The sequence below is a fragment of the Aplysia californica genome, unplaced genomic scaffold (assembly GCF_000002075.1).
Source record: "Aplysia californica isolate F4 #8 unplaced genomic scaffold, AplCal3.0 scaffold00542, whole genome shotgun sequence".
NCBI classification, from domain to species: Eukaryota; Metazoa; Mollusca; class Gastropoda; order Aplysiida; family Aplysiidae; genus Aplysia; species Aplysia californica.
In genome coordinates this window covers 486193-511540 of record NW_004797812.1, presented here as the reverse complement: position 1 = coordinate 511540, position 25348 = coordinate 486193, and the positions used below count along the sequence as shown (strand labels likewise).

General features: G+C 38.1%; 1 protein-coding gene and 1 non-coding gene across 2 annotated transcripts in view; one reads left to right on the top strand and one right to left on the bottom strand.

Moving 5' to 3' along the window:
* LOC101854744 (palmitoyltransferase ZDHHC17) overlaps window positions 1-23887 on the bottom strand; it is a 32076-nt gene extending 8189 nt beyond the window's left edge. The window contains exons 1-10 of the mRNA XM_005106552.3: window positions 23633-23887; window positions 15851-16098; window positions 13834-13911; window positions 10856-10926; window positions 10303-10441; window positions 9346-9508; window positions 7578-7703; window positions 6161-6300; window positions 3351-3451; window positions 1031-1158 (exon numbers count right to left, since the gene is read on the bottom strand). Coding sequence (XP_005106609.1) covers window positions 1031-1158; window positions 3351-3451; window positions 6161-6300; window positions 7578-7703; window positions 9346-9508; window positions 10303-10441; window positions 10856-10926; window positions 13834-13911; window positions 15851-16098; window positions 23633-23683 — 1245 coding nt within the window. The 5' untranslated portion in view covers window positions 23684-23887. The remainder of the gene's footprint in view (window positions 1-1030; window positions 1159-3350; window positions 3452-6160; window positions 6301-7577; window positions 7704-9345; window positions 9509-10302; window positions 10442-10855; window positions 10927-13833; window positions 13912-15850; window positions 16099-23632) is intronic.
* A 135-nt stretch (window positions 23888-24022) lies between these two features.
* Window positions 24023-24095, top strand: TRNAR-UCG. The gene has a single exon. It is a non-coding gene; the product is annotated as a tRNA-Arg (tRNA).
* The last annotated feature ends 1253 nt before the right edge of the window (window positions 24096-25348 follow it).

Here is a 25348-nt window from a genome sequence, read left to right as displayed (position 1 = left end):
TTTTTAGACCAAATTTTCATAGCTAGCAAAATGTCAACTGAACACATGGACTGAAAAGGGGGGTGAGGGAGGAGGAGGTCTTGGAACATACCATATCCCTCCTCACTAGACACTAGAGCTGTGCCCATTCGACTTTACTATTCGACATTCATGATTTTTGCACTATTCACAGCTATTCGAAGCGTGGCAGAGTCATTTGAAAGCCGTGTGACTCTTTTTTTTAAACATATAATCGATTTTCCTCTCATTTTTCTAAAACGTAGAAAAGTTGGAGCACATTATATCTAACATCATTAAGATAAATAAATATTTATCATACAGAAATACTCTTTATTTGATAGTTACGAGACAGAGTGATAAGAGGAGCCTACAAGAGTTATAAAAGAACCCTTTAGAGAATATCTCTCACTATACAATATTCACTCGTCACACTATGGACAGCTCAAGCAAGGGCACATGATTCTTGAAGCGCAGCGAAAGTTATTTTTCCATGAAGTTAGCTGTCGCAATGAGCTCCCCTAACCCTACTCGAAATTTGAAGTGCTATGCACGGTGACGAGATGTCAACCCGTTGCAGTGTCTGTGCGCATGCGACAACAACACACGCGCGTTCAGTGGCTGGCGTTGAACAGCGGAAGTCAGATCTGGAATATCACACTATAAGAAAAAACAATTCGGCGGCGTTTTGAATTGTGTAAGTTAGATCTGGGCTTATCACATATAAGAAAAAACGATTCGACAGGGCTTCGAATTGCGTAAGTTAGATCTAGGCTTATCACATATAAGAAAATACGATTCGACTGCGCTGTGAATAGCTAGCGAATGTAGAAATTAGGTCCAGGTTTATGTTTATTATATATAAGAAAAAAAACATTTGACGGTGGTATTCGAATGCCATGAACAGTGAGCTCACGCTTCAAAGCTTCGATGATTTTTTGTTTCCTCAAAATTGCACAGCACTACTAGATACTCAGGAAATGTTAAGTCAAGCCACATACCTAAACAGAGCAGTAAGACAATCTTCTCTCACCTTTATTTTATCCTCTCTGTTACTCTTGAGATAGCCTGGGTCCGTTCTCCATGCTTTCCAAAAGTTGAAAGACAACAAGAGTGTGTTCAGGGTAAAAATGATATGGATGGTGGGGTCACTACCAAAATCTGGCAAAGGCTGTCAAGGAACTTGAAATAAACTTTTGAAATGAAAAACAACAGAAACTCATATTGATTTGATTTTACATGGCAATACAATTTCAAGAACAAAAAAGAAAAAGCTAACCATCTACTACTATTGTGGTGATGGACAAAATAAACATACATTTCACTTTTATGTCATAATAATATCATTTGGCAGGTATAAAGGGACGAACACAAAGTGAAAAATCTCTTGCCGGGACAGGCATGTACATATCCCAATGATCTTTATCTCTGCACTCAGAAACTGAGAATAGAAAAAGAAGTACATAACAAATATCAAGACTTCTATCTCAACCCAAAATATCATATGACGGTCCAATTGCTTTTCTCAAGACAACCCTGATAATCCTCATGCAGTATCTGTCATAATTTTGTTACTCATTAAACATATTTTTTCTTCCTCACTTTCCATTCTTCCAGTGAAGAAACATGGCAATTATAATATTTTCATGCTCACAAAGATAATAGTTTTATAATTTGGAAAAATATACGGGGCTCTCATGCCAAGAGGTTAAGGTGTTTGCCTCTCATTCAAAGATCGCGGGTTCGAATTAGGGTAGTGACCTAAAAATTTCCTTCTCTAAAATTGTCTCTTTTCACATCCTTTCCTGCTCTCTAGCAATATTACGTCGTCTGCTTTCGTCTCCACTTTCTGCCCCCACCCCTCACCTCCTTTGCCACTTCCTCTGGAGCTCCTGACTCTTTCTGCGGTCTTTCTACTACTACTCCTTGGCTCCTTCTTACTGCTGTCTTTCGGCCACACCCCTGATCTTCTGGTAGGAAAGATCTACACCTAGCCTTCTCGGACAAGGGCAAAAAATCTCGGAGGTCCTGTGAGCGAGTTGAGCACGTTTAAGATCCCTTGATGGTCTAAAATCGATAAGAGTAGGCTTCGGCCGCCACCCGGGCAAAATTCAAAGTTTCCTACCAACTAAAAATGTTTAATGTGTCACTCATATGAACTTATGCAGTTGTGTGCTCCATAAAACACTTATTTTAAAAAAATTTTTTTTTATATATATATATATATAATATATACACAGTACATGCCAAATCAATAATTAAGGAAGAGCTCAATGCCTACTTTTTACTATTGCCACAGGCTTTGAAATGTAATGTACCTATGATAGAACAATTTATTATATCAAATAAAATGTTAAAAGCTATAAGAAAAGTTACTAAATGCACATAACTATTGAGCAAGTTAAAGTTTCATAAACTATATCTTATATTTTGCACATTTCTGTGAGACTTACGATTACTGCTTTAACTCTTAATGCGGAATTATGTGCACATTTTCCCAGGAACCTTTATTTCCCAACAGGGCTTACTTAATATGCTAATCGAGGTCCACAATGTAAAGAAATATGGTCATCTCACATATTAAATCCAAGGAAATGCATGCACAAACAAACATAACACGAATAATATGTACGTCTTCTCTTTGTTGAATAAATCATACTTGAAAAACATCTGACAGCATAAAAATCTGAATCTGATTCCTGTTTTGATCGCTGTCTTCCAACACTATTATTCTCCTATGCTTAGGCTACTGCTGTGATCCAGACATCATTGTCTTAGACATAGCTGTCATCAACCAAACAAGGGTCAACCAAGGGTCAACAAAATTCTCAAAGACAGTACATGTCCAATCAATACATTTACTTCTTCAACTAACACCAAATTGGATGTAAACATACTTCGACTGAACCAGACAGAACACGGAGAAGAAAACATAATGAGAAATTATAATGAATGCTGACAGCATTCTTCCATAGTTTCAAGACTTTTACTACTTATGTTGTGAGCGGCGTTTGTGTTTTAAGAGTTAATGATTAATGATTATGACAAAAATTACTCATGAAAAAGCTTTTTATAGGCCTACAGACTAATGATATACAATATAATAAAGATCACTTCTATAGTGCCCACTCCCCGGAAGCACTAGGTGCTTATGATGAAAGACAGCTGACCAACCAAGAATGTTCTTGAGGATAGCTCATCATAGCAGATTCTCTTTCGGGCAGTGTAAAGGCATTTGTAAACGATTCTTTAGTTTGCTGCATTTACCAATTTACCAAACCAAAGCACCTCACAGACATAGGGGGGATACTGGCATAAATATCAAAGCATTTCTCAGCAAACTAAAAGGATACATGGTAGCAAATAGAAGAGCCAGGTGAAATACATCCAGAACTTGGTGGACAGGTATACAGCAAGAGGGATAGTATTGGCCGCATCTTCGTCAACAAAGTGTCTGAAACGAAAAGTAAAACAATGAAGCAATAAAAAAATAACACTATTTCAGTTCACGATATACTCAACTTACTTTGGTATGAAAAAAAATTGGGGCTGCCCTTAACATATTAACACTAAAATAGTAGGATCGAAGTTAGACTCATCATAATTATGAAATATTTTATTCACCATCACTGATCACTACTACTTGCTTCAACTAAAGCTATTCCTAGACCTAGCACCAAATTCACTGCCACTAATCTCTACAGACTTCCACTAGCCTCTACTGGGCTCTGAACCTACTACGTAACTTGGGTTAGCATTGCAGTCCTCTTCTTCAGCACTAAAAAAGTCTAGATCCAACCCTCGTTGATATATAATGGGTCCACCAGTTCGATAATGTTGCAAGGTTGCTCGATCACCATTGTCAGAAAAAAAAAATCTATAATTTTATTCAGTTTTGAGGGGATATAACTCAAACAATTTTCAAGCAACATACCCTGAAAGACCAGACCCGGATAAAAGTTAAAGTGTGGGGAAAAAAGAGTAGGAAACTTGAACCTCAGGGGTTTCGGTATTGGCAGTCAGCAGTACATTAAAAAAATCCCCAAAAATCCTCGTGTTTGGCAGTGAGTGAACTCAAACACAAAGAATTCCTCCTGGGCTTGCAGAAATCATGTTTCTAGACATTCGTAGAAGTTCTTAAAGAATAAAGTTAAAAAAAAAGGAAAATCCATATTTTGTGAGATTGTTTCAGAGGCATTTTTCAAAGGTCTGTCAAGACATCCTAAACTGGAAAATTTTGCTGAACATGCACATCTGCAAGGTTCATTTTTTAAAAACCTGGACATGTCCGAGAAAAGTAAAAAGTGTATTTAAACAGGACGAAGTTCTAGAATGCATGCTAAAGGAATGTTACAGAAGTCGTCCACTTTGACATAGGTCAATAATAACTTTAATTTTTTAAATTACAAACATTGCATGAAAGATGTAAGGTTTAGTTTTCTTAATCAAGACTATGAGTGAGAGTGGCATTATTTTCCCTTTCATATAATAAGGGTACCACTAAATATGCCTTGTAACATTCCAAACACAGAACCCACTTAGAGTGCTGTTTTTCCTCCATATATGGTTTCTTCTTGCTAATTCCAATTAGGAATGAGTTTTAATCAGGACAAACATTTTTGCTTATTTTAGTAAGTACAAGAGTATCACGGCATTTGCAACAAAATACGGTCGTATAAGTTCTAAAGATTAGAAATGTTACTAAAGAGTAACAACCACAAAAAAGAAGGAGGGGAGATAAGGTGGACAGATATTTAATAGGAAAGAAGGAGAAAACCACATCAGAGCACCTGCCTACCGCAGGCAAGAAAAATTATTATTAGAGGAAATTCAAAAGCATAAAGCATATTCATTCCTGTCTGTCCAGTATCATTCCTAACAGATTTTTATTGTGCCATTCCGTTAAATCTATGGTTTGCTATTTTTCTGCATCACATCTGCTAATCCTCTTAGCACCATAAATAGGTCAGTACAGCAGAACCAAAATGGTGGCCAGCTAGAACCGGATTATTTCAGAGGTTTTCAGAGGTTCAGGGGGAGTAGCAAACAAATAGCTTTTGTTTTTGATCAAAGTGCCAGTTTCAATGAAATTTCACAAAGACCTGGTACATCAGCATCTAAATTTAGAGAGGAAAGTTCTTATTTCTAAGCCTGCACTAAATGCGGGTGTGTCAGGCAGGTAAAAGCCGGTATGGCTCTAATAATATTACTAAATAACATTTGTGTAGAGCATACCCCTGCTTAACAGCAAGGTCTATGGGCTTTACACCTCATCGACACAATTTAGATCATTTAGGAGGTGGGCTTCCAGCCTTGCCTGTCAGGGCCAACTTGGACTGAGACAGATACAACATCCTAACAGAAAAACCAAGATGCTTGATAAAAATTCTCCTTACTAGGGAATCGAGATCAGGTCTCCTATGAGCCAAAGTAAAGTGCCTAACCCTTTCCCCACAAACACCTGTTGCATTATTCCTATCAATGCTGAAAAGAAATGCATATGTCCTGAAGGTACAAAATCAGCATAAACCTGAGCTTCGCAATTTTTGCATATCATTTAGGGATAACATCTAAATAACAGATCTACATTTATCTAAGATATTTTGAATTTTGACCCTTCATGTCATAAAAAATTGCCACTACCGATGGTCTAATCCATACAAATTATTCTTTTAGGTCACATGATATTGCATTAATTCCATGGGAATGGAGTGGTCACTACAATGGTGATAGATTATATTACACTAACATATCAGAAACGGATATAACTGCAGATCATGAAATGTCATCTGATACTTAAGTGAAAAGGAAATGATGAAATCATTTTCATCCCTTCAGGGTAGGCATGCCATTAAAAACTGACATGCAGTCTCATCATATTTACATGTAATCCTTAATTTTCATTTCACAGCATCATTTGCTGATTCACCAATAATTTTCAAGTAAACTACATCCACGACCACATTACAGGCTTCCATAAAATGTTTCCACATAACATAATATGTGAAAATGAATTGTTGTTTGAAAGCATCTTAAAGAACAAATTTTCTTCAAAAACATGCTATATACAGTACCAACTTAGAAAAAAATTGTTTAACTTTCCAAACAACTCAAGCGATAAATGAACACAAATCATGATACAATAAGGACCCATATGACTTACTTCATCGTGTAATGAGTTGCCGCAGCAAAAGGAATGAACATTAAAAGCTTGTAGCCCCAGGCAACACTCATCTCTGGGATGTATCCAATGAGAAACAGAGCAATAAAAGGAAAAACGTAGCACACTCTTCGTCTAAAAATCTGTAATGAGAAAAACAACAAACACACGCAAAAACAAATTAAATTAAGCCACTCAAAACATAAAATTCATTGTTTTTAAAAACAGGAATCAAAATCTTAATTCGCATTAAGCTTTTAGTCTAAATTTTTAGACTGGCCCTATCTATGTGGTAATAGTTTTGGGTCTGTGCAGTAGCAAGCAGAAGGCATAAATTTGAATCACAAGTGGGGAAGTTTATTTGATTGAGTATCTCAGTCAGATGTACCCAAGTTGACCTGATTTAATTTGGTTTTATGTGTGTTTTGGGGGGGGGGGGGTGTTTATAATTGATTGTGCATGTTTCATGCCCCGGTCGGAACAGTCTAGACTGCTTCAGAGGTGACTTGTCTGGCACTTACATGAATGGTCAGACAAGTCACCTACGAAACAATCTAAACTTTACCAACAAGGGCATGAAACATGCAGAATCAATTGTAACTCCTCTCCCTCCCCCCCCTCCCCTTTTAAACTTAAGATCTTGTTTATTCAAGTTAATGGCAGCACAGTAGCAAAGTAAAAATTTTTCTACTTAAGCCTGTCCAGGATATTTCGGATGAAGAGGGTTGGGTCCTGTTTATTTGTTTGATTGAGTAAGTTTCAGTAAGAGTTTTACGGCACTCGCAACACAATAAGGTCATAGAAGTGTCGAAGATTAGAGGTGTTACAAGAGAATAACAAATACAAATAAGAAGGACAGATCAGGCCAACAGCTGTTTGTAGGAAAGAAGGAGCAAACCACACCAAAGCACCCGCCAACCACCCGCTGAGTGAGTTAAAAAAAAGCACATCAACACAATTTATCCAGTTATTAAGTGCAGGGAAAAAGCAAGACAGACAGAGAGAAACAAAACAGGGTAAGAAAAGAAGTAAGACCTACCAGAGGCACACCTAACCACCCACTCTGGAGGGATCAGGGCTCAAAGGGTTTACAGGTCGTTGTCATTGTTGTTTTCAAATCCCTTTAGCTGCGAGCATTTCGCATTTTTTACAGGTAAATACAACGAAATAAGAACAATATATATGTAAGAAAGAAGCCAAATGATATAAGAGAGGACGAATAAAGCAAGAAAGATAAAGAGACAAGACACACAGGTAAGTAGAAAGAGCGGTAAGATCAAACCAGATCAGAACAGAGAAACTATACTATTTACTGTTTCAAGATATTACTACTATGGTGTTGAATTTTAAAATTTACAGATTCTGAGACCAAACTCTAAGACGTAAGAGAAAGGGTTCAAACACTTCCAACCACGCTTACCTTATCTGCGGCATATTTCCCAAGGAAGCTCTGTTTTGTTGCCTGTGCAGTAGCCTGCATCGCTCTCAGCTTCTTCACCAACTCAGCATTACACTGGCTGATGGCAATGTCAAGAGGGGAGTCGCCCTGGAATGAAAGGGAGAACTTCTAGAAATATCTAAAATTATTGGAAAGTTCTAGAAATATCTGAAATGAGAGAAAAGTTCTAGTCACATCTGATATACGAGACAAGTCCAGGAAAAATCTGGAAAAAAAGTGATTTTAGAAATACCCAGAATGAGAGAAATCCAAGAAATATCTGGAAGAAGAGGCAAACTCTGGAAACATTTACATCCTTTTTCTTCATAGTTACAATAACAGTACTGGACAACACATATATAGGAATCACATTATTGTAAAGTATAATTCATATATGCATAAAACTGACCAAAAACTTGAGCAAACTTCTAAAAAATGTAAATGAATTGAAAGCTTATTCGCGCCCCCTCCCCCCCCTCCCCAAATCTAATCAACAGTAACCAATAAATTAAATGAACCTTTCTCATAGACTTCCATGAAGGCAAATCTTCAACAACAAAAAAAGAATATTTTTCTACTTTGAATTTTTTTAGCACTACCCTGCTTCATGACTATCAAAACGTTAAAGGAGAAAAATCCCTTTGAGAGCCAATGCATGGTATAAAAAAAAAAGAACTACTAACACTATTAACAGGTACATATATGAAGACATTTTTTGAAAAATAATAACACCTCCATTAGTGATAGGAATTCATTTAGTCTTCTGCACAAGCCAGACAAAGAGGCAAGACACTATGCACATGTTGATAACATGCAAATGTGCAAACAATCCACATTAATCTGAAATCTGGTATTCAAAAGTAATTCAAATACGAGTTCTTTGTCCACTTTTAAATAAGTGGATTTTAAAAGATGACTGACACCACTGATATTATTCAAAAGACAGAATAAATTGGTATCCATTATTTTTGTTATAAAACATACAATAACAAATCAGGTGCCACGGAAGGAATGATAGCAAAACAAAAGAATATGTGTGTGTGCCTAAAGATAGGTAGCAAAAGTCGGATTCTAGCCATTTTGAGTTAAGGGTTGTACCTAATAGGCCATTCAATGCTGAACACAGCGTTTGTTTTAATTTTTGAGATATCTCAAGTACTTTTAGAGACATTGCACATTTCTCGAGGTAGCGTATAAAGATCTAATTTTGAGAAAATCAGCTTTTCAGTTTAGAACACACACAAACTTGAAAAAAAATGATGATTTAATTGTTTCTAATGTATTTATTTATGTAAAATTCATTTTCAATTCGGCATTCAGTCAACATCAATATCATGATTAGAATTCAATGGTAAAACATAGGGGGGAAGAGAAAACGAACTTCAAGAATAGATTTTAACACCTTTTAAAAGCAGTTTCCAATATGTTTTTAAAACATACCATATCCTCAAAATAAAATATTTAGAAGTCAAATCCATGAAAACTCTATAAACACATGGTCAAAAAAATGGCGGAACTATCATTTTTTTATGGAAACAAATTTTGGTTGAAAAAGTGATTTTTTGTCATTATCAGCCTGTAGCTCAAAATGGTCCGTGGCGACTTTTAGTACCTTTCTTTAGACACACACACATATGGCTATTTTTCCCCTAACAGGATCTCAGGGGGAAAAATTCAGCTTAGGCCGGGAATGAAAAAAAAAATGTATGAGTTGTTAAGTGTAACACTACGATGAGTGAACATCGCTCACCTTGTGATTAACAACATACATGTCAGCACCTTTGTTGAGAAGCATTTTAATCACAATATGGTTGCCTACTGAGCAAGCCCAGTGTAATGCTGTGTTCCCATGGAGCTTATCAGCTTTGTTCAGAGTTGCACCAAACGTCAGGAGGAGACGGGAAGGGTCGTAGCTGAAACGTGAAAGTTGAAAAAAAGTTTACCTGATGGTCCAGACAGGCATCTTCTCTGATCGGACTAATTCTGAACAACAGAGCGGGAGAGGGAGAGGGAGAGGGAGGGGGGCGGGGGAGAGGGGGAGAGAGAGAAAGAGAGAGAGAGAAAGAGAGAGAGAGAGAGAGAGAGAGAGAGAGAGAGAGAGAGAAAGAGAGAGAGAGAGAGCATGGTGCTAGATCACAAAGAAGGAATCAATGGAAAGACCATTTCAGAAAGAACACTCTTCTTGACCATGGTGATGGGTGTTCGTAAAGAATGTTCATAAAGCGCCTCTGTGGGTAGCATAAATGAGAGTGTATGTTTCATGATGAAGCGTGATGCCAGTCGTTTATCAAAGGTGTAAAGAAATAAGGATCTTAGGACTATAATACAAACACTGTTAATTAGTAAACAGAAAATTCAAAACAAAAAATGTGAAAAAGTACACTATAAAAAAAGAAAACGATGTCTGTGAAGAAACCATTAGGTGCTTCATTGTTGAAAGTAGGAGACCCGAGTTCAATTTCCTAGTGGAGAGACAATTACTATTGAGTATCTCAGTCCTTCTGCTGGGATACTGTTTCCCTCTCAGCCTGGGTTGGTCCTGACACGCAGAGCCAGAAGCTCGCCTCCTTAATGATCTAAATTGTGGTGATGAGGGCAAAAAACAATTACATTATAAAAAGAAAAAAAAATTTAAGAGAAAAGGGAGTAGCACATCCCATATCCACCAACCACCCGCACCTCACTAAAGAAGTCGGCACATACATACCCAAAGACACGGTGAGCAGTCCACATGAGAGGGGTCATGCCCGCCTTGTCCAGCATGTCAACATCCTGACCCTTGGCTATTAAGTACGCCACTATGGCAGTGTGACCAAACTGGGCAGCAAGGTGGATGCAGCTGCAGCCTGGATAGGAATGATTTATAATCAAACATTGCTAAAATCTTCCACATTATAAAGAAATAAAGAAATATATATAATATTATTTAATGTCCTGTGACAAAGGTCACGTCAACCATACAACCCTTGATCACGGGAAGAAATCTCACAATTCGAACTCAAAGACAAAGAAAATGCTGATAGTGATCATGTACCACTGTTTTTGAAAAGAAGATATCTTTAATTTAAACTGCCTTTCCCCTCCCTCAGCCCCATCTCTCTTTCACACTCTGAAAGTGCAAAACAAAACTCATCACAACACAAGTTCAAGTCTGAGCATTAAAAATTTTTTAAGGTGTAATCAGTGAACGAGCAAAGACGTTTTTGTCCTACAGCTAAAGTGAGATTCACAGTAAGCACTAAGAACATAAGCAAGCTTACCTTCCCCATCTCTAAGAGATGGATCAGCCCCAAAAGACATTAGCTGGACAATCATACCGAGGTGACCTTGTCTGCAGATGGACCAAAATTGCACTATAAGGTAAATATTGAACTAGCATCTTCACCCACTTAAGGGGAGAAAAGACTTGATTTCACTCTAAAGTTCAAGTTGGCGGTTCGTATTGAACACCCCCCCCCCTCAAAAAAAAATAATTATAAAGACGTTAAAACAGGTCTGGATAGTTTAACCTTATCCGTATGCCCTGGGGTCATTTTGTATCATCGGGGTTGTATTCTTCACATTTTAGAATAGTTCTAGTACAAAGATCTCTTTGAAAATTTCAGTATTTCTCAAAAAATCATTTTGACAGACTGCCATGCAAAGCATACGGATCGGATTAACAAGTAAATTTCCTCTTTGGAAAGTGGTGGCACAGAGTTCCCCACGTCGTATGGATACGATAGTAAAACACGACGAACGGATAGGGTTAAGGGTATTCAATTTTCTAAATGCTGACACAAAATTATCCCTCGACAATGTGTTCAAAGCCAGCATCTACCCCCAAGAAACCAAACAAGCCACACATGAGTTTCTCAAAACTGCATTTCAGCAGCATATTAAAAAGTTTTTTCGTTTCCCCAACATGAAAAGAAAATAAATGTCTACAATTACAAACAAAAAATAAGTGTATCATATGAGAGAGACAACAGTTAGAACAAACATGCAACTATTACCGAATGGCATCATGCAGAAGAGTTAACGCTCAGATGCTACTCGATCGCTAACAACAACAACAACATGAGAGGGAGGGAGGGAGTGAGGGAGGGAGGGAGAGAGAGAGAGAGAGAGAGAGAGAGAGAGAGAGAGAGAGAGAGAGAGAGAGAGAGAGAGAGAGAGAGAGAGAGAGAGAGAGAGAGAGAGAGAGAATCATTTCCATTATTTAAAGAGTGTGTATTTTTGTTTATAACCTACAATTCATATCAATATTATTATACAAAAATACCAGACTCCTAAAATAACCCCTGCTGGAGTCGAATTACATTTCATAACACTTGAACTGGTAAATGAATATGCCACAATAATTTTGTATTTTAATAAACAGTATATATCTACCAGGCTCATTTATGAGACAAGGAGGTAGCAATATGAAGGAGATTGACTCTTCGTTAACAAAGAACATATCAGCAACAGATTATACCGAAGAGAGAAACAGAGAGAGAAATAAAGAGAGAGACAGAGAGAGAGAGTGGGGGAGGTAGAGAGGGAGAGAGGGAGGGAGAGAGAGAGAGAGAGGAAGGGAGGGAGAGACAGACAGAGACAGACAAACAGAAAGGATAAAACATGTGGGTTTTTTTTATTATATTTTGTTAATTTGCCCAAGTCTCCCTGGATAATCAACAACCGTTAACTGTAACAACCAATGCACATTACAGGTATGAAGTTGGTGTCCAGTTAAGAACCATAAAAACTTCAAACCACGGTTCTTGAGTGAAGATTTTGAGAGCAAGCAGTGTCCTTAAAAGCTTAAAAAACTTTGGCTTATCAAAACAAAAATAGAACTTTCCATTTCCCCTTGCGTTTTAATCTAAACAATAGCCCCATGTAAAACAATAACCTATTCAACATGACTGCGGCCACTATATTTTATTAACCAACAATTAAAAAAACCTTTCTAAGATGGCCATGCAAGTCTCTCATTTTCCAAAGTTAAATATTGGCATCTAATACTGTGTACGAGCCTTCATAATCCATTCACCTGTCATTATTATTAGTCCCTCCAATGATGAACCGATCATATTGCATTGGTCTCTTCCACAGTTTACTCAATTGACCAGTCAATAACAAATTTTCAGCTGTTGGTGAGTGGTGAGGCGTGCGATTTGTCATTGCCTAGTTAGGCCTGCCCACAAGTCAAACGCAAATCATATGTGACAGTCCTTTTTTTTTTTTTAAACTAAGAGTTTTACGGCACTTCCAACACAATAAGGTCATATGTAAGGCAGCATGGTGGAATCAGGCTCTCGTCAAAATAATCAAAGTGAAGAAACTTACATTTTTCCGCAGGTTTGTGAATTTTTCTCACATCTTTGTTTTTTGGCTCAACACCTTTCATGCTTATTAAAGAACTCATTTCTGTGTGGATTTTTCTGAAAAACGTTGATTAAAAGCACAAAAAATGTAAATTTTCAGTTACCACGGACTCCTAAGCAAAGGAAATAATTAATCTTTGACTGACAATTTCTTATTAATCTTACCTCTGAAAACAGGTGATCCCACCTCCTTCATTTGCAAATATCTCTACTTGTATTCAAGATAAATGGATTTTTTTTTTCATTCAAATAAAGAGAAGTGAACAAGCTTTAAGATGATACCAATAACTCTACATGCCACAAATTGACGAGAGCCTGATTCGACCACACCGCCTCACATATAAGTTTAGAAGATAAGAAGTGTTATAAGAGAGTAACAAACACAAAGTAGAAGGAGGAAAGATAAGGATGATAGATGTCTGATAGGAAAGAAGGTGCAAACCACACCAGAGCACCCACCAACCACCCACAACGTGACAGTCCAGAATAATGGACATCAATATGAGCTTGTGACAGAAGTGCCCTTCATTCTTTGAGCAGTGGCAAACTATTTGTCCCTTTTAAAAGAAAAAATACCCATTTTGATTTAGCCTTATAGTTTATGGCAGTCCTAAGCCTGTGACCATCCTTCGGTTGGGAGCTCAGAAGGAAATGGTTTGTTTTCTTCATTTTGATTAGTTCTGCAAAAGACAGTCACCTGTCTATGATGGACACTTTTCTCCACAAAAATGGGTTGCTGCCTTACACAGACCTTTTAGACTTTATGCACATTCGAAGGAAAAGGAAAGATGGTCATAACAAAACAGTCTTTTAATCTTTGTGTTTTTACTCTCTGGGTAATTTCAAGTGGACGGAAGAAAAAATAAGATTGCAAAGTTATGCATTACCTTGTCGCCCAGTGCAGAGGTGTCGAATTCAAGTGACCTCCAAAGCGATCGACAATTGCACCCTTTGACATGAAGTAACTGAAACCAGAAGAAAAGGGCAATTAATATAGCTATAGAGAGTAAAAGATGCTCATACAAGTAACACAAGTGTTTATGAAAGTGAGAGAGAGTGTTTGTCGGTCTGATTAATTTTAACGTGTCATGTCTATATGGTTGATTTCTAATAAGAAACACATACCTAGCTACAAACAATGAAAGACTTCATTTACTCTTCCTTGTTAAACCTGGCCAGGGTCAGGCAGGTACACATCTTGTTTCTCCCATAGGATTTCCACAAAGAACAGTTTGGATTAAATGAAAATAGGTTAAAAAAACGACAAAATGCTGTCAAGTTGTTTTTATTTCTAATGAGGAAGGCATGGCAGAGCCGGTGTCAGTAGTGAGAATTTACTTTTAGTACTTTTACTTCCAATATACACAAAAGAATCTGAATAGGGGAAGGCTGTCATGTGCATGGGATGTTGAACAAATCGGCGACCATCACTGGCCAAGAATGTAAACAGGAGAAAGAAAGAAAAAGATCCCCAAATATTGCGTACAGCGGATTTCAAGGTAAGGGCGTGAGAGACAACAAGGGGTTTATTTTATAAATAAAATTCTCCAGTTGTACTGTTTGGTATTCAATTTGTGTTGTTTTGTCTGTTTTTGAGCCCAACAAACACGAGAATAAAAAATAAGTGTTAGCATTATTTTGTTTGACATTTTGCGTAAAGGTGTCACGGACGTAAGGATTAGACTTAAGGCATTTTCCTATGTTCGCGAGTCTGACAATTTTAGTTTTAAACAGCATATTATGCTAGATTTTCTCAAAATACCGCTAGAACATGCAAGAAATATGTTTCTCTAATGTGAACAGAGGAAAAAAATAAATCTAGCATTGGTTTGAAACGGCAACAGACAGAGCGAAAAGGTAGTCGAAAATCGCGTGAGTAAGTCCGACATTTTGATGTGACATTGTGCGCCAAATTTACTTCCAAAGCAAAATAAATGTAAGTTCTTATGCTCAAGCTATGCGATACTACTCAATTCTACATCGGTTTTAGTCGTAATTAGCGAAAATTGAAGAATATATTAGTATTAGTAGATTCGAGAGTCGTTTGTGATGCACCCCTTGCGCTGAGTCTCTGACATCTTACAGTCGAACTCTGCATTTTTCAGAGATTTGCAAAAAATCACGAGGACTTTCCGTGAAGCCAAGGCTAAAAACTACTTCCGATTGCGCCATTCTTTCATTCTTTAGCACCCTTTTTGACGAGGTGGATGTTTTGTCTTGTTTTCCAAGTTTTTTCCGCACTAAGTCTCTTACGTCCGAAGCACACCAACGTCAGAATCCATTACAAATCCAACCCAATTACACGCGTTTATTTGTCATTATATCTATATTAGGTTTATATTGATTGAAAGACTGCAACACAACATGTAGCATGTGTAGAAAGAAAACAAATGATGTTAGGGACAAAAATAGCATGTTCTTTTGTGATTGTCTTGTTTGATGCCAATGAATGCTTCGAGTTGTCCAGATCGGAGCCAATGGTGATTCCGTGGTCTTATAGGCTGTTCCAACATTGGGAGAAATTTCAACTGATTTTTTTTCTTTTTCTTTTTGTTATTTCCTATTTTTTTAATTGTTTATTTCTATTAATTTCTTTTATAGAGCACATAATGATTTTTGTGGCCAGTGAATTCGATAAAATGGATAATTATACCAAATCTGGTGATATTCATGGATTGTGCTGTTGGCACCAAAGTACGTTTACATTTTATTAAATAACTTTTTTCACAGGCCTTTGCATTCTCTTTAACAATTTTAAATTCCTCTTTAAAAGGCTTTTCCAATGATATAAAATACATAACCCTTTGAAAAAATTCAAAATCCTGAAAAAAATTGGGAAAGTGGGAAACCTGTGGGTCCTCATCGTGAAATTCGCCATATATACAGAACAGTGAATGAGCTTACTTAACAATATCTGTGCGATTGTTGATAGCAGCCCAGTGCAGCAGACTGACATCTTCATGGTCCATTTGGTTGACATCGTAGCCAGACTCAACAAGTTCTCGGACTCTGTGAAACACCCCATACTGTGTGGCTCTGATAATGTCAAACGTGTTGGGGTCCTGAAAGCCTGCATTGGGGCCAGGAGGAGGGGGAGGTGGAGCAGGTGGAGTTTCTACTTCCTTTGCCGGGGCATCTGGAGCCGCTTTATTCTGAAGTAAAGAGTGGAAAGAAAAATATTTTTTTAGTTTTAGTAGAGGTTTTACAGCGCTCGCAACTGCATACGGTCATATGAGCGCCAAGGAGTGGATGTCAACAGAGAAGTCTTTACAGGGAATCAGACTTACTCTGCTCACCTCTCATGCTTCAACAGCACAAAGTCTGCTTCAACTATCAAGGCACCCCGGAAATAGTGGGTCACATGAGTGTGACAAACATACAAAAGTAGAGGAAAATGACGATAGTAAGGATTAGGAAAGAAATAGCAGCAGTTCCCTGTTGTAGTTCAGGCACAGTCACGAGCACGATATAGTCGGATCAGCCCATTTACAATTCTACTGTGCATTAGAACGAGAAATGTCCCTCCTTTGGGAATGGCCAAAGACACTTCAGTCAGTGGCACCGCTCCACGAGGTAAAAATATTTTTACATACACCAATTTGAATTTGTTTTATATAAAACCCACTGAGTCCAGTTACATGAAAATTCAGATGGACATTTCTAACATGAAAACCACACCATAGTTTTTCTTTCTTTCGTGGACTTAATCCTATCCATACGCCCTGGGGTCATTTTGTACCTCGGGGTTGTATTCTTCACATTTTAGAATACTTCTAGTGCAAAGATCTCTTCGAAAATTTCAGTATTTCTCAAAAAATCATTTTCACAGACTGCTATGCAAAGCGGATTTTGGCAATTATAATACAAATGTGGGGATTAAGAAATGTGTGTGTGTGCCTAAAGAAAGATACCAAAGGTCGCCACAGACCATTTTGAGCCACAGGCTGATAATGATAAAAAATCACTTTTTCGACCAAAAAGTGTTTCCATTTTTAAAAAATGATAGATTTAGTTCCATCATTTTTTAAAATAATGTTTTGAAAGAGTTTTAATTGATTTGACTTCTAAACATTTTTGGGGGAATTATTTTGAGGGTAGGGTATGTTTTAAAAAAGTTTTAAAAAAAATACTTTTAAAGGTGTAAAAATCTATTCTTGAAGCACAAAAGAAGTAGAGGGAAATGACGATTTCTCTTCCCCGCTATGTTTTACCACTGAATTCTAATCATGATATTGATATCAACTGAATATCAACTGAATGCCGAATTGGAAATGAATTTTCCATGAATACATTAATACATTAGAAACAATTGAATCATCGTTTTTTTTTTTTTTTACAAATTTGTATGTTCTAAACTCAAAAGCTAAAGTTCTCAAAATAAGATCTTTATACCTTACCTCGCAAAATGTGCAATATCTCAAAAACTACTTGACACATCTCAAAAATTCAAAAACCCCTGTGTTCAGCATTGAATATCCTATTAAGTACAACCCTTAACTCAAAATGGTTAAAGTCCAACTTTTGGTGCCTTTCTTTAGGCACACACACAAATGTTTGACACATCCATAATTCTAGGAAACCAATCAAATGAAAAATTTAAGAGATTTTGAAGAAATTCAAGGTGCTGAAAAATAAATTACTGTCATGGAATAACAATAGCAGATCCGCTGAAAACAGCTTTTTGAATGATGCCATATGCCTTGTCTCATTTTCAATCTGTCCAACAATCCTGTGAAGTCAATGCCAAGTTCCCGTTAGTCTGCTTAAAGTTACCAGGATGGGTAATGGCATGTGCTTGCTTGAACCACTAAAACAATGCCAGCTCGATGTTCTCTAATTTTGCAAGGCCTGACCTCGTTTTCTTTCGTGATTGTAACATCCAAGGCGGGCGTTTTCATTTTTATCTTAATTTTTTTTTAGAAACGTGAAAAGCTGTGAACTCGGGATACCAAATCTCTTACAAATTTCTGACTTTGTGCAAGATTTTTTCTCATTCAGCCTCTACAAAAATCTGATGCTTGGTTACTGTTGTCAGACAGTTGATGAAGTTTTCTCCTCTCTGCCATCATCATGAAAATAAGTCTCCCAGCATCGACAAATATTTTAAAAGCTCAGAATGTTGGTAACTGCATGCTTCTTCTTCAATGTTGAAGCTTGAGAAAGGAAGAGAACAAAATTGCTCTTACATCTGATTACGATCATGATGATGGCCACCCCACATATTCCTCTAGTGTAAATCATCTTCTCATCCACATTCATATATTCAAATAAGACCGCTCACACAAATACAATTCACAAACCATCATCATGCAAACCAACCATCTCCGCAATGGGCACCCAGTATCCTATAGAGAAAAATTCATACATAATGACGAACAAATTTCCACATCCCGCCTATTTCATTAGGCCAACAAATCAAGTGAAAGTCTAGAGTAAGTTTGCATGCCACACTAATTTTTGTCTTAACAGTTTTCCACAGGAAGTTCAGGTGTTACAACAAGAGGACAGATAGAGAACGACAACTAAACCCCATTGGCCTGTATTTATATAACAGTTATCTTGTTTGACGTCATTGAAGGATTCCCACTTTGGCAGTCATGGTGGCAACACGACCGTACGACAGCAGTTTGCTGACTCTGATTATTTTCTTTGCAGCTAGCAGAACTGTTCGGTCTTGTTGTCTGTGATTGTGCAGCACCCTTCTTCCGCCCAGATTGATTTTGATGGTGTATACTACGTAAACTGAGAAGAAGAAGAAGACTAAGAGGAAGCCTAGATCTAGATCTAAGTCATTTCGGATACGAAAGCCAGTTCAAACATAGTTCAACGACGCAGTGCAAATGATCAATCCTTTCAATACAGATCGTTTTTTTAAATAAAGTTTTGTAAGCACAAGAAATTCTGCACTTACAAGAAATTGGACTCAATACGACGCTGAACAGCAAATGGAATAGAACTCTATAAGGGAAAGAAACAAGATGGCTGTTACTATAAATATTGGCCAATGGCATTTAGTTGTCATTCTCTAGCTATCCGCTTGTAATTGACACTACCTTTCACAAAGAACTCAAACGTATTCAAGAATGGAGTAATTAAATTTTCACGCGAAGTGAGAATAAACTGTATATTATTCTCACCTGGGGTGAGAATAAAATTGATACTATTTTCACCCCAGGTGAGAATAAAACTACAGCCTACTATTCTCACCCGCATTTTTAGTTTCCACCCTTTTCTCATACCGTTTCGGGCATCATAGGACCGCTGTCGCTAAGCACTCCAGGCGACAAAACTCGTCTCCCTCTCTCACTCCGCTGAGCGCATGAGGCGACTAAAATCGCTAACAGGCGGGCCAGCTCTCGAGCGCGGGAGGCGACTATAGTCGATTTGGGGGAAAACCTTATATTATCTTCTGAGCAAATTGCGTCACCTTTTGTTGCTATTTATTGGTTCTATGATGGAAAATTTTACTCTTGAATGGTTTAACCAATCAAAATTAAGAAAAAAATAAGCCTAGGGTCAAGGCACAGCGTGCCTTAAAAATAATCGAGGGTTCTGTTAGGGATAACATGTTTTTTGTGGTGGAAACAAATGCCAATTTTAACATTACAATGACAAACTATTTCTAACATTATTTCATTTTTAAACAGCTTTCAGTTAAGGCTATTATTTTTAAAAACATAATTAACTACTCTGGCAAGTGAATTCCTTTCTGAATTTAGAATGTAATATACTTGTCTAGGGTTTTGGTGAAGATAATATTATGCTAAATCTTGTTTCATTGGGCTTCAAGACTATTTGAATCGGGGCGAGTCACGTTGAGAAAAAAATCTTTAAAAAGTGGAAGAAACTTTTTTGCCAGCTTTTACTTTCCAAACGATGAGTCTAATGAGAAACACATAAGATAAGACAGACAAATTAGATTCATTGCAGTTTTCTTTTTCTGTCAATGACAATTTAAAAGTAAAAAATTCACCGAATGTAGTGATCCTGGTGCAATGACTGGTATGGCGCAAGCACTCGCCCTAACTCGTATTAGTATGCTTACAAAAGAAGTTGACTTTACTTTCCATAACATAAGATTAAGCCATCCATCCAATTATGTCACACAGTAGCTATATTGACATTGGACAGACCAATCTACACAATATATTGTGAGTCCCGGGTTTGATAGCAGCGAAAATGCTGCAATAAACTCTTATGATGCCTGACTCTGTCACGATGAGATTCGAACCTGTTTTCTTGGTGGAAATTTATTTTCGGCAGATTTCAAGAGATAAGAGTAAGAGGAGATTCAGCTAACCAATCACTGCTGGGTGGACCGAAAAAAAAACAAAAACAAAACAAAACAAAACAACCAGGGCTGTCATGAGACCAAAGTCCATGTCATAGGTGTGACGGGTCAGTATTCTATAGACTGATCTACTGGGACCCCACCCCTGCCTTCATATGGACCCGAGAAATTACTTTCAAATTCAATCTGAAGGCCAATTCAATGCAACATATCAAGTGGCCATATTTTGTTTGTGTGCCATGCACCTGAAATGTTTTGTTTTTTTATGTTGAACTCAGTTTTCGGGTGTATAATTTATAATAATATGTTCGTTATTATAAACCTGACTTCTGGGTGGATTATGCCGTTTTTTATTCTACACCCAAAATTCGGGTATAATAATGGTGTGTAACGTTCGTTATCCTACACCAAAATTTCGATAACACAGTGATCTAATAACACATCCTACATTTAGCATCGGGTGAGAATAATTAATGACAGCCATTCAAAAATCCCTAAAAAATTTCATGTAGAGCCTATGTACGGCATACCGACACGTACGTCAGACCGGCACTAAGCACGCATTCAGCCCAAAATTGGACAACCAGACAATTATCTGATAACCTGGAATGATGTCTGCTATACAATTCCGTTCAATATTGTTTTGTTATCAAGTTCAACAATTTTGAGCAGAATCAGACACCTGTGTGAGCAGAAATAATCCATTTCATCTCCAAAGGTAAGAACCTCGTTCAGCCATTACGGCTTGCAGATGCGCAATGCGTCATGGGAAATGAGCTATTGGTCCTGTAATCGTGCCCGCAGGATTTGTTTTGCATTTTTATTCAGTTTATAAGGTGTCTAGTTACCGCCACAAACCATTCGCTGCTCTTTGTTGTAACAATTGGCGGCAGTAGGGGGGGTGCCGGTAAGGGGTACAAATTTTTTATGGATGTACCCCATACCGGTACTATATTTTTTTACATGGTGCGTGACTTGAAAAATAGTTAATTCTTCACGGACTATGGATAGCATCTTAGTACTTTAGATTTTTTAGTTTCTACGATTTTATATTATATAGATCTAGATAGATCAATTTAGACCGACTTTAGATTTTTCTTTTTTAATGTTTGAAACAAATTTATATGAAGGAAACTCTATCCCTTCCCTCCACCCGTTGTATGTAATGATGATGATGTTCCTCTGTCCAATGTATGTTGTGATGATGTTCCTCCAGCCACTGTTTCCACATGTTGTGATATTGTTTCTGCTCCTACTGCTTCTGTTTCAGAAGAAGAACTTGCTGGCCCTCCCCCAACCGCCCTTGTCCCTAGTTGTGAGTGGTCAGTTGATGCCCTAAAGTTTTCGACCACAGGTCTGGAATTATCGGGGATCGAAAGTACCTCCGAGGACTTCCTGGATCCTGCAGCAGAGTTTCAGCTACCTTTGGTTTCAACACCAACTCGGGATTATGTGGATAACCAGGACCATGACTATTGTCTGCCTGAGCAGGCATTGAGACCATTGGAAGATGAAACTCTGGTGACACCCAAAGTCTCCCAAAAACTGCCTCAGGACTTGTACAACACTTTTGCTTTGTCCTTGACAAGCTAATTGATCACACCATTGCCACTGGATGGATGGCATCAGACATGCATAAGTCCGTCGTTGCCATAGGCATAAAATCGAACCTAAGGAGAACGAGGGGGCATACAGAAAGTACCTTGATTTGTACAATCAACTCATTCCTGCCCCCTCGTTCGTCAATCTGCCCGTACCAGCAAGCTGGAACTCTATGGTTTCAACACAGAGAAGCGGGCTCAGGCCCTTAAGTTATTATTACCTGTATTATTACCTGTCCTGGGCAACAACGTCATTGCACACTGGACAGGTCCATAAGTGCTCAGTTCCCCCAGCACCAAAGCCCGCATGTGTGAGTTGTGATTGTATCATAAGGGGCGTTGTGGTCGACAGAGTGCTGTGTTGAGCGAGATGTCAAAAAGTGAACTAAAGCATTTTACATTTGTGTGCCCTGAGTGGGAGTAAGATGTGAACATGTGATATGTGGAAGAGTAAAGTAAAGCATTCATGTATGTGTGTGAGTAAGATGTTCATGTGAGTTTGTTGTGATACATGTCAACATGTGGAAGAGTAAAGTGAAGCATTCAAGTACTTCTTGTGTGAGAGTAAAAGATGGTCAAGTGAGCTTGTTGTATGTGAGGAAGAGTAAAATGAAGCATTCAAGTACCTGTGTGTGAGGAAGATGTTCATAGGAGTTTGTGATGTGTGGAAGAGTAAAATGAAACATTCATCATGTACACCTATACATGTGAGTAAGATGTATGTGAGTCTGTTCTGGTGGTTGTTCTTTTTAGTATGTCAATAAACATCAGTTCTGTCTTAGGCCCACTGTGCAAAAGGAGTTCGTCTTTGCTTCTTTCCTCTTTTCAAACGCCTAGTTGTGCTTCAATTTGAGTGTGCTGGTATGGGGTGCAGGGGGTACCGGTATGGGGTACATGTGATATGCCATGACAGAAAACCCGATATGTGTCGGTATGGGGTACATGTCATGACATGCGTCAAGTCTCGTTTAGGGGTCTTCTCTATACTATCTGACTAAAAACTTCACTCCACACTGACAGGAACGGCTGGCCTCTCAAGGAAACGAAATTTTGGGTCGATGTTTTTGAAAGAGAGCCGAAGTTATGGTAATACAAAAGTTCACTTCCGGAAATAGTCATCACAAACACGAAGGTGTCGGTATGCCGTACCTCTAGATCTAGATTTAGGCAAAATCCCAATTCAAGCCGTTGATATCCACCCGATTTATAAATCGGGTGGAATTAAATCAAGACAAATCAAGATCTAGATCTAGATTTTAGATCTCTAAACATCTAGATCTACACCTAGAATCTAGTCTAGATCTAGAACTAATCTAGATCTAGATTCTAGATCTAGACCTCTAGATCTAGATCTAGATCTATTTCTAGAATGTCTAGATCTATATATATCTATATATATTCGGAAGGACTTCCGTAACGAGCCACTGCCCCAACAAACACTAACACAAGAAACAGGCACCCACCCCTATCCGTAACCCTAACCCCACTGCCACCCCTAACCCTAATAATCCTACCCCTACACCTAAACCTATCCATAGCCTTCTATTCTACTGTCTCATAGTGGTCGCTCGATACGGAAGTCCTCCATCATATTCAGTTGCGCAATATTAGAGGCTACACTGACACTGGATTGGGACTTTCGACTTTTTGTTTGAGGGGTTAGATTCTAGAATCCTAGATCGACCAGTTTGAGTAGATCTAGAATCTATATTATCATAATTTTACACCATAAAACGAAACAACGTATTAAAAAGACAATACAGATCCATTAATTGTACTTCATAATTCACGTACGTCAACCAGCAGTGGGTCCAGCGGGTTGCAAGACGGGTCAAGTTCTTCCATGTTGTCAACACAACAAGCTACAGAGCTACATACAAGCTCAAGCTGGCTTCGGGAGCAAGTTGAAGCAAACTCTGGAGACTGGAGACTGGAGATACGAAACGAAAATTAGACCAGAACAGGAAGTGTGGATATGTTTTAAGCCCACCGTACAGGCAATGCTCGCTTAAATGAAAAAGAAAAGCATCCATCTAAAATTGAAATAAAAGGTAACCACAAAATTATATAATCATGAGACGATCCTTTTACCTCGATTCCTCATCAATATGAAATTCATAGAAATAAAAACGTAAACTCAAGAAGTTTGGTATTATATACAAACAATCACGATAGTGTGTCAGTGGCCTCGTGGCCTAATGGATAAGGCGTCTGACTTCGGATCAGAAGATTGCGAGTTCGAATCTCGTCGGGGTCGTAATTTTTTTTTCCCCTGCTAAAAAGTAAAATGCGCTCATTTTGCATTGATGTTGTATTGCATGTCTTTTGTAATACATTTTGCATAAAATTTAAAACTGATTTTCAACGGTTTGCCAGTATAGATAAAGGAACCTGTAGAGAGCAATGTGACAATAACTTCTGGGGAATTTTTGAAAAACTATTCGTTCTAGATCTAGATCTAGATCTAGATCTAGAGTCTAGATTCTAGATCTAGATAAATTTAGATCTCTAAACTCTAAACCGTAAGATCTATATCTAGATCTAACACCATTGCCGTTAGCCTTCTCGGATAAGGGTGAAAAATCTCGGAGGTCCCGCGTGCAACTTGGGCACGTTAAAGATCTCTTGGTTGTCCAATAGCGATAAGAGTAGATCAAGGCTGGCTGCCACCCGGACAAAAATCCAACATTTCCTACAAACTAAAATGTTGTTGTTGTTGTTGTTGTTTGATAGCCTTTAAGTGTTTTACGGCACTAGCAACTGAAAAGTTATAAATATAAGTGCGCGGGACACATTAAACATTTTCAGCAGGTGGGAAATTTTGAATTTTGCCCGGATAGCGGCCGAAGCCTACTCTTATCGATTTTAGACCACCAAGGGATCTTTAACGTGCACAACTTGCACACGGGACCTCCGCGATTTTTCACCCTTGTCCGAGAAGGCTAGGTGTAGATCTCTCCAGAAGATCCAGGTTGTGCCTGAAATCCTAGACAGCAGTGAGAAAGGAGCCAAGGAGAAGCGCAGTGGATATGTATAATTATATAGGCTGCAGAAAGAGTCAGGAGCGCAGAGGAGGGGGCAAAGGGGGTGAGGGGATGTGGGCAGAAGTGGAGACGAAAGCAGACGGCAGAAAATTGCTAGAACAAGGAAAGGAGACAGTTTTAGAGAGAAAATTTTCCCTCTCCACCCTGATTCGAACCCGGGACCTTTGAAAGAGAGGTGAACACCTTAAATTAACCTCGGGGCCACGAGAGCCTCTTAAAAATGTTTAATGTGTCCCGTAAGCCCATATTACTCTATGCTGTTGCGAGCGCCGTCTTAGATTCAAACAAACAAATAAACAAAAACAAAACCGTGTATTGTAGATCTACAAAGAACCTTTTAGTTAAACCAGCTTAATCTGCAAAACTGCCGCAATGCACCTTTTCAAGGTATCGTATGCGGTTTGTGTTGGGTTTTGTGTGTGTGATGTGTGTGTGTGTGTGTGTGTGTGTGTGTGTGTGTGTGTGT